The sequence below is a fragment of the Podarcis filfolensis genome (genome assembly GCF_964270895.1).
Source record: "Podarcis filfolensis genome assembly, chromosome: Z".
Taxonomy (NCBI): Eukaryota; Metazoa; Chordata; class Lepidosauria; order Squamata; family Lacertidae; genus Podarcis; species Podarcis filfolensis.
The window spans coordinates 37,659,185-37,673,270 of record NC_139617.1 but is presented as its reverse complement, the minus strand read 5'-3'; the positions used below and the strand labels follow the sequence as shown (position 1 = coordinate 37,673,270).

The 14,086-nt window shown below is 44.7% G+C and overlaps 1 protein-coding gene across 9 annotated transcripts in view; it reads right to left on the bottom strand.

Moving 5' to 3' along the window:
* PNPLA7 (patatin like domain 7, lysophospholipase) overlaps window positions 1–14,086 on the bottom strand; it is a 114,982-nt gene that overhangs the window by 46,485 nt on the left and 54,411 nt on the right. For 5 of the 9 annotated variants that reach the window (XM_083596937.1, XM_083596931.1, XM_083596932.1 and 2 more), the window contains 2 exons: window positions 11,684–11,744; window positions 10,604–10,753 (listed from right to left, as the gene is read on the bottom strand). In XM_083596937.1, coding sequence (XP_083453063.1) covers window positions 10,604–10,753; window positions 11,684–11,744 — 211 coding nt within the window. Of the gene's footprint in view, window positions 1–10,603; window positions 10,757–11,683; window positions 11,745–14,086 lie in introns of all 9 variants that reach the window. The other 4 variants (XM_083596933.1, XM_083596934.1, XM_083596929.1 and 1 more) reach the window with 1 other exon arrangement.

Here is a 14,086-nt window from a genome sequence, read left to right as displayed (position 1 = left end):
CCTCTTTTTCTATGCAATTGCTACTGATTTTAGATTTGGTGGCACTGCAACTTTTCAGCTCATTTTCACCAATCTGGTGCACTTTCCACAAGACCCATCACAGACGGGAATCTCCTGGGGTAGATTTGCTGCAGGGCAGGCATGGGCAAGCAACAGGATCAACTTTGTTACTGTTATGTACTGAGTTGAATAGGATCCAAACTGCAGCAGTCTGATTGGTCCTAGAACAATAGGATCCAAAAGGCAGCAGTCTGATTGGTCCTAGAACAATAGGATTCAGAATGCAGCAGTCTGACTGGTCCTAGAACAATGCAGCAGTATGATTGGTTGGCAGAAACCACCCAATCATGCTCCAGATAGAAGTGAATCCACAACCTGATTGGCTTACAGTAGAATTCCGGAATTAGCCAATCATGTGCAGCCCATTGTGTAAATAATGTATATAAAGCAGATACTTTGAAGGGACATTCATTCCTCCTCACCACTATGAGCTGAATAAAGAGCATGAAATCACTTTGCGACTCTGAGTATATTTCAGTTACAGTACTGAATCCCACACTTTAACCAAATGGCATGAAATGATGTCACTTTCCTCTTACACATTTTGTGAACCCAGAATGTCTCTCAGCTGCAGATTAGGAAAGCGATAGCACTCCCAAAAAGATACTAAGCATCAGCATTTTTTGCAGTGAAGTTATATTCTTTTGGGACATGGGTGGTGCTGTGGTCTAAAGCACAGAGCCTAGGGCTTGCTGATCAGAAGGTCAGCAGTTTGAATCCCCACAATGGGGTGAGCTCCAATTGCTCGGTCCCTGCTCCTGCCAACCTAGCAGTTTAAAAGCACGTCAAAGTGCAAGTAGATAAATAGGTACCACTTCGGCGGGAAGGTAAATGGTGTTTCCGTGCGCTGCTCTGGTTCGCCAGAAGTGGCTTGGTCATGCTAGCCACATGACCCGGAAGCCGTCTGCGGACAAACGCTGGCTCCCTCAGCCAGTAAAGCAAGATGAGCACCGCAACCCCAGAGTCGTCCGCGACTGGACTTAACAGTCAGATGTCCCTTTACTTTTACCTATATTCTTTATAAAAAAACCAACCATACACACACAACAGGACAGGCACCTCCTCTACCCATCTCACAGCCTCCATGTGGCTGTTTAAGTCACTAAGCTCTTAATCAGCAAAAAGAGAAAGACGGGGATCTGTCTTGGCCATTGACACCAAGCAGCTTCAACAACGCACAGCAGACAACTCTTCCCCTAACAGCATCTAGAGGACACAGAAAATCATCCTTTCCTGGTAAACAACCTTCCCTGCCTCTCTCTATCACACACAAACACACTTTTCGAGCCTGCACTGGGATGAGTCACAGATCCTGATGCTTGAAGCAAAGTGGTGCATGTGCCTCTCGCACACTCAACTGCATCCTCATTACAGTGCAGAGGCGGTTTTGGCTGCTGTTCTGGGACTTTGTTAGAAGGAAACCCAGGTCTGCAACCTGACTCAGAATTTAGGACCCCACACTGATTTCTGAAAAAGGAGATACAGAATATGTGAAGTTAACTGCTCCAGGGAAGATTATTTCTTAGGTGTTTTGACCATTACCCTCTTTTAAGAACATAAGAATAGCACAGTCACTGTGGATAGCAGCCATTGAAAGCCTTATCCTCCGCGTATTTGTCTAATCTTCATTTAAAGTTGGTAAGCCATCACTGCCCCCTGTGGAAGCAAGTCCCATAATTAAACTAGGTGCTGCATTTTAAATTTATATTCCCCTCCACAATCTCATAAGATTTGTTAAAGCAGGTAAACTCTCAAACACCTCTCACCACAAACATGTGACACCCCCCCCCAACTCTCCATTTTGGGATTTGTGAGAGTCTCCCATAATAATAATAATAGGTCTTCAAGGGGAAATGGGCTGACAACACATCCAGAAGAGAAAAGGAAACTATTTCAACCGGCTGGATGGTTACGTGGGAGCTGGTTGAAGTTAAATCCTTCCAAGAAAGAGGTCCTTTGGCTGGGTCGAGATGATATGGGGTTGAGGAGACAACTCTCATCCCTTGTGGGGGCGTAATTAATGACAGCGCCTTCCGTCAGGAGTTTGGGTGTAACCTTTGATGCCTCCCTTTCTATGGAGGCGTAGGTTACAACTATAATAAAGGTGGCATATTTTCATCTCCGCCAAGCTAAGCAGTTGGTCCTCTACCTCTCTTGCCCCGACCTCGCCACTGTGATCCATGCGGCGGTCACCTCCAGGTTTGATTATTGTAACTCACTCTATGTGGGGCTGCCCTTGAAATTGACCCAGAAACTCCAGCGGGTGCAGAACGCTGCGGCAAGACTCCTTACGGGGTCCTTACCGCAGGATCACATTCACCCAGTGCTATACCAGCTGCACTGGCTTCCGATGGAGTACAGGATCAAGTTTAAGGTGCTGGTTTTAACCTTTAAAGTCCTATACGGCCTAGGACCCTCGTACCTACAGGACTGTCTCTCTTGGTAGGCCCCTCGGACGATCTTATGGTCTGCAAATAACAACATCCTAAAGATTCTGGGCCCCAGAGAGATCAGACTGGCCTCGACCAGAGCCAGGGCTTTTTTGGCCGTGGCCCCGGCCTGGTGGAACACTCTCTCACAAGAGACTAGGGCCCTGTGGGATTTCCTTAGGGCCCGAAAGATGGAGCTGTTCCGCCAGGCCTTTGGTCAGGATTCAGTCTGACTCATTTTCTCCTTGTTTAAGAACAAGAACAAAGGAGGTTCCCAGCCCACTCACAGGTGCTTATAATATCAGTGGAAACAGTTGGTAACCGCCTTTAATTTTAACCTGAAGATTGCCACTTGTCCAGTTTTAATTTTAATTTATTTGAATTAATTGTGGGATGTATCTTAATTTATTGATCGCTTGTTTTATGCATTGTCTTACTTCTATGATGTTAGCCATTCAGAGCCCGGCTTTGGCCAGGGAGGGCGGGATATAAATAAAATTTATTATATTATTATTATTATTTGCACAATTACCCTGTGGAATGCATTGCCACAAGATGTAGGTGTGGCCACCTCAGGGAAGGGTAGCAGCTCAGTGGCAGGGCATCTGCTTAATCTCCAAGTAGGGAGTGTCTCCTGTCTGAAACCCTGGAGAACTGCTGCCAGTCAGTGTGGAGGATACAGAGCTAAATGAACCAAGGTTCTGACTCGGTATAAGGCATGTTTTTAAGTTCTTAAAGAGGGATTTGGCAAATGGTGAAAAGGCAGGCCAAGAGGTGAAGTAACAAGCTGTTTTGTTCAGCAGCTATTAGCACTGATGGTTGAATGGAATCTCCACATTCAAAGGCCGGATGTGACCTGGCGTGAGAGGTATCTGGCTTAGGGAGAGTCTCAAGGGCCAGACAGAGAGGTGAGGAGGGCCACATGAAACCCTGAGGTTCCCCATCCCTGAGCCTGACCATTAGAATCATGGAAACATAGAATCATAGCATTGAAAGGGGTCCCAATTGTCATCTAGTCCAACCTTCTGCAATGCAGGAATCTCAGCTAAAGCATCCATGACAGATGGCCATCCAGCCTCTGCTTAAAAACCTCCAAGGAAGGAGAATCCACAACCTCCCGAGGGAGACTGTCCCACTGTCTCTTTTGATGCTTCTGATCTAGCTTAAGGATCCATGTAGACCGACACTGTTTCTAACAGTGCATAGAGTGAAGAGGCACAGGAATATTAAGGACTGGAGAGCAAAGAAACCAGCATTGCTGAGGCTCGCTGAGGGCTGTCTCCGCAAACACTGATTTGTGCCCCCCAACCCCCTCACAAAAAAAGACGTCATCCATCCACGCAAACAGTGCTGATGACAAGGCCCTCTCTGCACGAGAATGGCACTGTGCTGCTTGCCAGACAACACTCAAAAGGGGTGGGTGGGTGGAAACCCTGCATGGCTTCACTAAACAAAGCAGGCTTTCAGCCTTTTGAAAAAATTGACGGGTAGAAGGTTTGCAGGACAGGAGCTATGGCTCTTTTGTGGGAAAAGCCGTCAGAAAGCCAGAAATTGGATGAAACAGAGTGGGGCTGCTGTGCTAAGAGGTGGATGAATAAGATAAAGGAGAAAGGCTGGAGTCTTTGAGTTGGGATTTGAACGTGGCTAAATATATCAGCCCAGCCTTTGCCCATCTAGCGTCCTCCTCCTTCAATAATTTATTGTCTGCCCTTCACCCTCAGTTCACAAGGTGGGTTACAACAATTAAAATGCAGAATTAAAAATAGTTCACAACAACTTACAATCACAGAAATAAGGTGGGTCCTTTAAAAAGTGTTAAAGGCCAAGCAAGGTAAAGAAGCACAACTTCAGCATTTGCTTTTTTTTTTTTAATGATATTTATTCAAAGTTTCAAAAATACATAAGTATGAAAAAAAAGAACAGAAAAATACAACAGAAAAATATATCAAAAAGAAAGTACAAAAAGAAAAAACAAGAAAAAAGAATACAAATCCCATATTGCATCTTTTCATTTGCTTGTTTCTCGGACCTCCTCACACCTCCCTTTTTGTATTCTAGCTTAATTCGTAGTTTCAGCAAATTCTTCCCATATTTCTCAATTTTTGTTTAAATAATTTATCTTAACAGTCTATCTTATTTATTAACTCAACATATCCTTTCCATCTTTTGCTATATTCTATTGTTCAATTTACATTAATTTCTTTAACCTTATCTTGCCTTAAAAATCTTAAAATTCAAATTTTAAGCCATATTTCTACATAACTCCTTAAATCCTTTTTACTAAAGCCAATTGGTTCCATTCCAGCGTAATCCCTGATATTTCATTAGTGTTACACTAATTCCAAAAATAGAAAGAAATTTTTCTTTTTATAGACTTTTTCTTTTTCTCTAGTTTTTATCCAACGTCCCTTCTTCCTGGTCTCGGGTTATGTCAGTCCTTTCTAACCATTGCATCCAGTCCATCAATCTGGTGATCTTATGTCCGAGGCCCTTAAATCTCTTCTATGCCCCTTCTGCAAATTTTCTTGTTCTTGTTTGTGCTTATGCTCTTTGTCTTTTGTTGTTTTCTTTTGTAGTTTCTTTCCTTTCTCCTTGGGGAGTGGGTCTCTGGGGAATTCCAGCCGGTAATAATCTCCATTTTCCTTCATCAAGCTAGCCCATTCCCCGCAGTCCCACTCCCCGTCATCGCCATTGTAATCCAAAAAGTAGTTATCCAAAAGATAATTGTCAACCTGTTTCATAGTCCCACCAGAATTAAGAGCTTCCTTGACTCCAGACGCTTCCAGCCACACTCCAAGTTCAATCTTCCAAAGCAGCAGCTTTTGCTCCTGCAGGACTTTGGGTCTCACCATTTGTGTTGCTTGGGGTGCAGTCGCAACCTCTTCCGTCTTCATCTGCCCTTGGACTTGCCCTGTCGAACCAGTTTCCTGAATTGGTCTCTGTATAGTTTCTTTATCCTTGTTTCCTGTTAAATCATATTCACTGGCTACAGCAGTCATCAAGTCCAACTTTTCATTCATCAAGTTCATCTTCTCATGCAACTGCTCCAGCAATGCATTTGTCCTGCCAAGGGCAGACACCAAAACTTCCTCCCAGCACATTTCTGTTCAAGGTCAAACGACTGGTCCCACGATCTCAATCTCGCAGCTGTGAAGTCTCAGAATAAACTGCAACAGCAAACTGACAGGCTCCCTCTAGGGGACATAATTTCTATTTGTATCCATCTTTAAAAACGTATCCAACAAAGGAAAATTACTTTCGATTTTCAAATACTTTGTTTCTTTGAAATGCAGAAATGCAGAAAGCAGTGTTGAAGTTAGTTTGTTTTTACTATCTGTCTTTTTTTTTTATTAAATATTTATTGGCATTTTCAAGAAACACACAACAAACAAAAACAAGAAATACACAAAACAGAAAAAAACACAAAAATACATAATATTCAAAACTAAACAAAGAAAAAAAAATTAGAAAAAACCACATAAAATTTCTGATACTTATTATTCTTAACCTTATTTCTCAGACCTCCTCACACCTCCCCTTCTTGTATTCCAATTTAGATTGTCAGTTCAGCAAGTCCTTAACTTATTTCTTTACCTTAACTTAAACATTTGTTCTAACATACTATTGTTTTACTTTACTTCTTTTTTCCATTTCCTCAATTTATTTCTAACAGCCTTATTTTCAATCAATTTAAAAAGAAAAAACCAATTTTACCTTATTAAAATCACACATCAATACTTATACCTCATTAATTATTCTTAAGCCTTTTTCCTAAGGTCGACCAAAATTTCCCTTCCACGATTTACCCAATTTCCTTACCACTAACAAAATATAAAAAGCAAATTATCCTTATGTACCCTTTGGATTCCCAACCTCCACCCACCCTTCTCCCGGTTCCAGTCCCCAACCAATATCCATCAGTCTTTATGTTATTTATTTAGCCTGGAGATCTCACGTCCGAGGCCCTTATATCTCTCTCAGTTCCTTTCTGCCGGTCTCTTTGATAGTCCTTGATGTTAAGCCCCAAGTCTCGGAGGGGCTCCGGCCCAACAGACTCCATGTTGCTTCCAGCCAGTCCTCCATACTTAAAAACAAAGCCTATGGGGTACTCCAACTCTTGTTTCAAATTTCTTTCAGATCCATATGTCCCCAAAGCTCCAGCTTTCACTTTCAACAAATTTGTAATCCTCAGGTCTTCAGATCTCCTCCAAAGGGGATCTCTCCATTTTCCAAAGTCCCATTCAGACCAGGCTTTCCACATCCAATTTTTATTGTCCTTTTTTATCATCATGTCAGGCCTCATATTGTAACTCTCCTTTGACTCCTGCAAATCTCCTGCTCCTCCTTCATTTTCTTCAAAAACAACATATTGCTCCATCATATCTACACTTTCAGTTTCATTTATTTGTTCAGTTGAATAGGCTTCCTGTTTCAAGTCCTTATCAGGCTCAAAACTGTTGTTTACTGTCCAGTGTAGTACTGATACCTCTGTAGACAAAGCATTGTATTCATCTTGCAAGTTTCCCAAGAGAACGAGTGCTCTGTCCAATTCTGCTTGGATTTTACATACTCCAGCCATTTTTGTGGTGTAGTGTCCCTGTTACCCCTCTAGGGGGATTTTAGTTCCTTAATGTTCCTTTCGGCTCCAAACCAAAAGTCCAGTTATTTTGTATCAACTCTCCTTATTTTCAACAAGTTGTACCAAATAAACCAGCAAAAACAGCAGAAACAATGTTTTCTTTTTCCAGCTGACAGCTCACTTGACAGCTGTCAAAATCCTCAATACAACAGGCTTTCTCATACGACGTTCCCGGGTCTCGGGGGGGGTGTGAAATTTCAGCTCCCAAAATTCTTTTTATCCTCCAGTAAATCTTCTTATAGTGTCAAAACCGTGAAGTCAGGATCTTTCATTAAAAAGAAACAAGAAACAAATTCTCTCGACCTTAGCTGCCCAGTCCTTTGCTTTAAATTGTTTACAAAGGGGGGGGGTGGACTTCCTTTTTAGCCCCTTCCCGCTCGTTCCAAATCCAAAATTAAAAATTTTTAAGATTCCAATCTCCGTATTACTCACGGGTTTATATTTTAGAGTCCAATCGGTCTTGGAAGAAGTTGGCGCTCTCTGTCAATGGCTTGCGGCTTCACTCCGTAGGCGAGGGAGTACTCTCAGCACCACGCCCCACCCTGCCTCCGTTCCGAAGCCTTTAAAAAGGCTCCGTCGCGGATTGGGGGGGGCGCAAATGGTGCCCGCCGAGTCTCTGTGTTCACAGGCATCCGCGCCTGTGATTTTAAGGGTCTCCGCTTCGCCGCAGCGGCCAGACCCAGACGCTATGGAGCCGATTCCCTCCGGAGCTCGGAGGGAATCCGCCATTAAACAATGGCGCCAACCCGGAAGTCCTCTGTTTTTACTATCTGTCAAAGTGCTCCACTTTTAATCAATGGATGTCTCCAACGATTTCTGTCCTGACACACCGTTCCCAGGTTTGGGACGATGGAAACTTATATTCCTTTACTCTCTCTCCTGCAGGCTTAAACAGTCAAATTCCCCCCCCCCCCTTTTCTCCTGCTTCCAAGGGGGTTTTATTGGTAGTAGATGCAGGAAATTTCAATCTTTCCAGGCTATTAGATTGCAAGGTTTTTGCTTCAGTCTGTTTACAAAAAGCGGAAGGCGGACTTCCTGTTTAAACCTTCCCGCTTCGGAGCCTAATTCACAAATTTCTTAATCCAATTTTCCGTTTTTACTCACGGGTACTTTGTTTAGAGTCCAATTGTCATCAGGAAAAAGTCAGCGCTCTCCGGCGATGGCTGTGTGGCTTCCCTCCATGAAAGTATCAATCGGTTCGCTGCACCGCGCTGCTCACCCCACTTCGCTCCGGAGCCCCAAAGAGGGGGTTTCCCTGCGAGTAGGGGAGGCGCTCTTGGTGCTCTGCCGAACCCCACGTTCCCAGGCTCCTCCGCCTGGGATTTCTAGCGGGTCCCCGCCTTCGCCGCGGTGGGAAGACCCAATTTTCACAGAGCCCGTTCCTCTGGTCGGAGGAACTCCGCCATTCGTCGATGGCGCTGACCCGGAAGTCCGTAGCACTTCAGCATTTGCCGAAAGGTGTATAATGAAGGTGCCAGATGCAGCTCTGTGGGAAGGGATTTCCACAACTTGGGGGCTGCCACAAAGGCGGCCCTCTTCCAGGCCACCCCACCCCCAGTCTCTGAGGATGGAGGGACTATCAAGATTAAAAGAAATATTAGATTTGCATGTTTGGGTAGGCTTGGCTAAACAAAAACTGTTTTAAGCAGGCAATGAAAGTAGTACAGTCCAAGAAGGTCTGTCGGGAAGGAGGTGGTCTTCCAGTCTGAGTCGCTTAAGGCTTTTAAATACAAACATGAGCAACCTGAATTGGGCCCAGAAATGAATTGGATGATGATTCCCATAATCCCCAGACAGTGCCTCCCTGTTTCTTGGTGCTTCCCCATTGTTGCTCAACAGCCAGTCTGCCTTCCTTTATGGACCCATCATCTTCTGCTTCTTCAACCAGCTGACCTGACTTCCTGGCAGAGAGGATGCTTTCCTGGCTTTCAGGGACTGCTTGGACATTGCCTTATGAGCTGATCATCACTTTGGTCAGTGTTGTCTTTGGCTGTGGCCCAGGCAAGCCTTATTCCTGGTCAATGTCCCAACAGAGGCTTTGCATTGGGTCTTAGCTGGGGGCCAGCCAGGATTTGCCACTCTGACCTGCAGTGCTTCAACTGCCCAACACAGATCAAGGGATAGAAAAGAATTGAACATGGAGAGGAAAATATTGGGAAGAGAGAAAAGTTCAAGTCTCTCTCTCTCTCTCTCTCACACACACACACAGTATCTTTCTAATTCACCCTTGGGTCTTGGAAGCCAGAATATGAGGCCCCCTGTCAAATATTTTGGGATGTATGTGGAGTTTGGAACTGACAGGGTCAGAACTCCGTGGTGTCCTGTATCTGGGAGGAGGAGGAGCTTGTCGCAGAGCAGTGAGTCACAGCGCGTGACTGCTTTCAGACTTGCTTTCACTTCTCACTGAGCAGCCGCTCGGCACAGAGGCTGCGTGTGTGCTTTTGGAGCACGGCTGAGAATGTCACCGAGTTCCGATGGAGTGTGACTGTTTTATGGCTTGTAAATAAACGCTTCTAGAGATAAGAACCGAACTGTCTCTGGACTTGATTTATCCCTCATCTCACACGGACACAGGACCGCTGCTACTCTGCTCTCCTGCCAGGTCAGCTTCTGAACAGAGCTGCGCAAGGGAAGCGTGACTGGACGCAGGGGTTTTATTTACGCAAAATGTATCCAACTAAGCTCTACTCAGGGTAGACCCAATGAAATTAATGTTAGTCACACCCATCAGTTTCAAATGGGCCTTCTCCACATAGGATGTACATTGGATGCAACATAATGTAACACTGGCTAATACAAAATATCCTGTGCTGGTAAGAAAGAGAACTTTCAGCATGGCAGCACCTACACTCCGGAGGCAGTGCACAGGCAAGTACCGTATTTTTCGCTCTATAAGATGCACCAGACCATAAGACGCACCTAGTTTTTGGAGGAGGAAAACAAGAAAAAAAATATTCTGAATCTCAGAAGCCAGAACAGCAAGAGGGATTGCTGCGCAGTGAAAGCAGCGATCCCTCTTCCTCTTCTGGCTTCTGTGATAGCTGCGCAGCCTGCATTCGCTCCATAAGACGCACACACATTTCCCCTTACTTTTTAGGAGGGAAAAAGTGAGTCTTATAGAGCAAAAAATACGGTACTTTCACTGTACTACTTTCATCGCCTGCTTAAAACAGTCTTTGTTTAGCTAATCCTACCCAAACATGCAAATCTAATTGGTACTGATTGTACCAAATCAGTCGGCAAAGGCCGACATTTCTTTTAAACTGATAATTTAACTTTGGCTTTCATTGATAGTTTTAATGTATATTTTATGTGTGTGTTTTGCAAACTGCTTAAAGGTTTTATTTGGAGTTAAGTCATATACAAAGGTTTTTAAATCAAATAAATAAACAAATACAGCCTTTGGATGCCCCCCCTGCCCCTTCCTCCCATCCATTTAATGGGGCCAACAACATCACCTGCTGAGACCTCTTACCGATAGCGCAGAGGGCGTGCTTGAGCTCCAGGGTGAAGGTGGAGAGAGGCACATCTTCTGACACAGGCATGATGGCGACTGTGGAGAGATTGCTAGCAGGGTTGCTGGCATCCCATTTGCTCCCAGAAGCATGCAGTCCAAGTGGGTGACCTGCTGTGAAGAACAGCCATTCAGAAAGCTGAACATTATTCACACCACTCCCAAACACACACAAACACATGCACTTGCCAGGGCTGGCTCTACTGTTTGGGCAGGATGAAGCCTTAGGTGGCTGCTATTTTATTTTATTTTTTATTTATTGGTTTTCAAAAGTGTATAAGAAAATACAAACACCAGGCAATTAATTCCTAGTGTCATGAAAGGGACAAGCTGTTAGTTGCAGAATTTACCATTATTTATTTATAGGAATACTTCAGATAGCACTTCAGAAGTGCTATAACATAATTCTATTTTTAAAAACACATACAATCATTCAGGCCTGTTGGCAGAAACCAAGTCTTCAAGAGATGTCAGAGTGTCAAAGGCAAGGGGGCCTGTCACATCTCTGATAGAAGTGTGTTCTACAGTACTGGGCTGGCAACACTAAATGCTTGATTTCTGCTTGTGGGCCAGTCCAGCCTTCCAGCCTCTGTAACAATTGTTGTGCAATGTCAATGCCTGGAAATAAATTCCTGAATGGAAATATTCTTAGCCACATATTTAGGCTCTGTTGTTCAGAATGTTAGCTCATTTCTGCTCCAAGTTTCCAGTCACAGAAAAAGGAAGAATAGAAACAGCGGAAAAATGGGTAAGAGTGGAGGGAAATGTAATAAGCATGGATCAGTCAATGCTGGACTGTACAAAGCTCAAACACAGAGAGAGAGAGGGGGGGGGCAGAACTACAGTGTAAGGACAGTTCCAGCAGTGCAATCATCTCTCCAGCCAATAGCAGCGCTCCAATCACCTTAAAGAAAGAGCCAATTGGCTGGTTCTTCCACCCCAAGGAGAGTGTGGAAGTGGAAACAGCCAATCCCTCTCCACCTTGCCAAGCCCCAACACATGGGAAAGGGAAAAAGGGGAGGCAAGGATGCATCGTCCTACCCCCTTGCTGAAGGCTGCCAAGGATCTTCTCACCAAGCAAATGGATAAGCCGAGTCACAACCTGGCAAGAGACACACAAACATCAGACCAAACAGTGCTGAGGGATGGCAGAAGTGTCTTTAACAGGCAGCCGCATTGAGATTTATTGGGGTGGGGGGACGACACACGACGGATTGTAAATGGAGCATAGCCAAGATGCTTGGAGGCTGGAGGCTCCTTGATACAAAAGAAAAGCTTCAAGGGACACAATGGTTTCTTTGCTAAAGTTTTGCAATAAGTTAATTTCCCCCAGAAATTCATTCTTCCTGCTTTGAAGGCTCTGTTTTAACCCTTTCAACTTTGTTCAAAGGGCATTTATCCGTGTGTGTGTGTGTGTGTGTGTGTGTGTGTGTATAAAGATAAGAAAGCATTTCTTCACACAGTGCAAACTATGGAACTCTCTCCCACAGGAGGCAGTAATGGCCACCACCTTGAATGGCTTTAAAAGAGGGTTAGAAAAAATTGTGTAGGTTAAGGCTACTCGCCATGATAACTATGCTCTACCTCCACAGTCGGAGACAGTAATGCTTGAAAGCGAGTTGCTGAAAACTGCAAGAGGGGAGGGAGCTTTGACACTGAAAACTGAATGAGGAAACTGAATGAGATGGGCCACTGGCTGATCCAACAGGGCTCTTCTTATGTTCTTATGGAGCACACATGGGATGCACTGCTCATTTTAACCTAACAATTCCATGGTATAAGTTAGACAGAGAAACTGTGATGAAATATCTGGCCCAGAGTCAGCTTTGTGGCTGTAATTTGAACCTGACTTTGAACCTGGATCTTAGGCTTGATAGTTATTCCATTGTACCAAAGAGGGAGGAAGAGAAGGTCAAGGTAAACTTATGGTGGCCAAAGGAAGCTTCCTTGTACCAAATCAGACCACTGGTCCACCTAGCTCAGTATATAGTCTCTACACAGACTGGCAGCAGCTCCTCAGGATTTCTCCCAAGTAGGGATGTCTCTTCCTCCTCTGCCTAGAGATGCTAGAGATTGCAACTGGGACCTTCTGCCTGCAAAGTAGATGTTCCACCACTGTACAGCTGTACCTTGGTTTATGAACAGCTTAGTTCTCAAACATTTTGGCTCCCGAACGCTGCCAACCCGGAAGTGAGTGTTCTGGTTTGCGAACTATTTTTGGAAGCCAAACGTCCAATGGGGCTTCCGCAGCAATCAGAAGCCGTGCTTTGGTTTCCAAAAGTTTTGAAAGTCGAACAGACTTCTGGAACGGATTCCGTTTGACTTCCAAGGTACTACTGTACTATGGTCCTTCCCAGGAACGCAGGAAGTTGCCTGATACCAAGTCAGGCCACTGCCCCATTTAGAATAGTATTTTCTGCACTGACTGGCAACAGCTCTCCAGGGCTTCAGGCAGTCCCACCTGGAGATGATGGAGACTGAACCTTCTGCATGTCATGGAGATGCTTTCCCACTGAGCCACAGCCCATTCTGTACACTCTCAGAGCTGCCCTTGTTCTTTCCCCTGAGGTAGCAGCTTAAATTATGCAGGACAAAACTGGAAATAATATAGGTGCATAGACCTCTATAGGTGTGTGCATATACATGTGTACACACACACACACACACACACACACACACACGCACACTGTTGTGCCTATGCTCACTCTACTCACCAACCCACCCACTCCCGCCATTCCCCCATATTAACCCTTCCCCCCATTAACCCCCTAGGACTTCTTTCCACCCCGTGCAACTTCTTAGCTCACTTTTCACCTTGATTGATATGTTGGTAGGGAGGCAAAGAATTAAAAGCGCAGCATATTCACAGCCCTGCCCATTAACCTCCCAAGCATGACCTTGGGGTCATGGAGGAAAGAGTTTGCAGCCCTCTGCCAGAAGCTGCGCTCCTTCATGTGACTTGCTATAAAAACAGGCGCGCACACAAGCACACACACACAAATCCCAAATGCAGCTCTGAGTGAGCACACAGCAGGTTGCTTACTGCCACTGGTTGAGTCACACTGGCGCTGCCATGGCGACGCACCAAGAACATCAATTTCGGATTTGAACAAGGCGAGCAGCAAACAATTTCCTTGGAGTTTTAAAAGCATGCTGAGCACTTCGCTCGTACACACACACACACACACACACATATGGGTACACAGGGGGTTTTTTCTATATAAAGAGAGAGAATGTAGTTCTACTATATTTCTATGATGCCAGTAACCAAAACAAACCAAATTGCTTGAGCTCTTCTGATATTGGCAAGAAACGCCAATATAGTGGCATGAGAGATTCCCACTGAAGCAAATAATGTCTTCAGACAAAGCTGCGGGGGAACAATTTTAAGCCAATTGGAAAAGAGAGAGTGCCAACCTGATGTCACTTAAATTTCCTATGGCT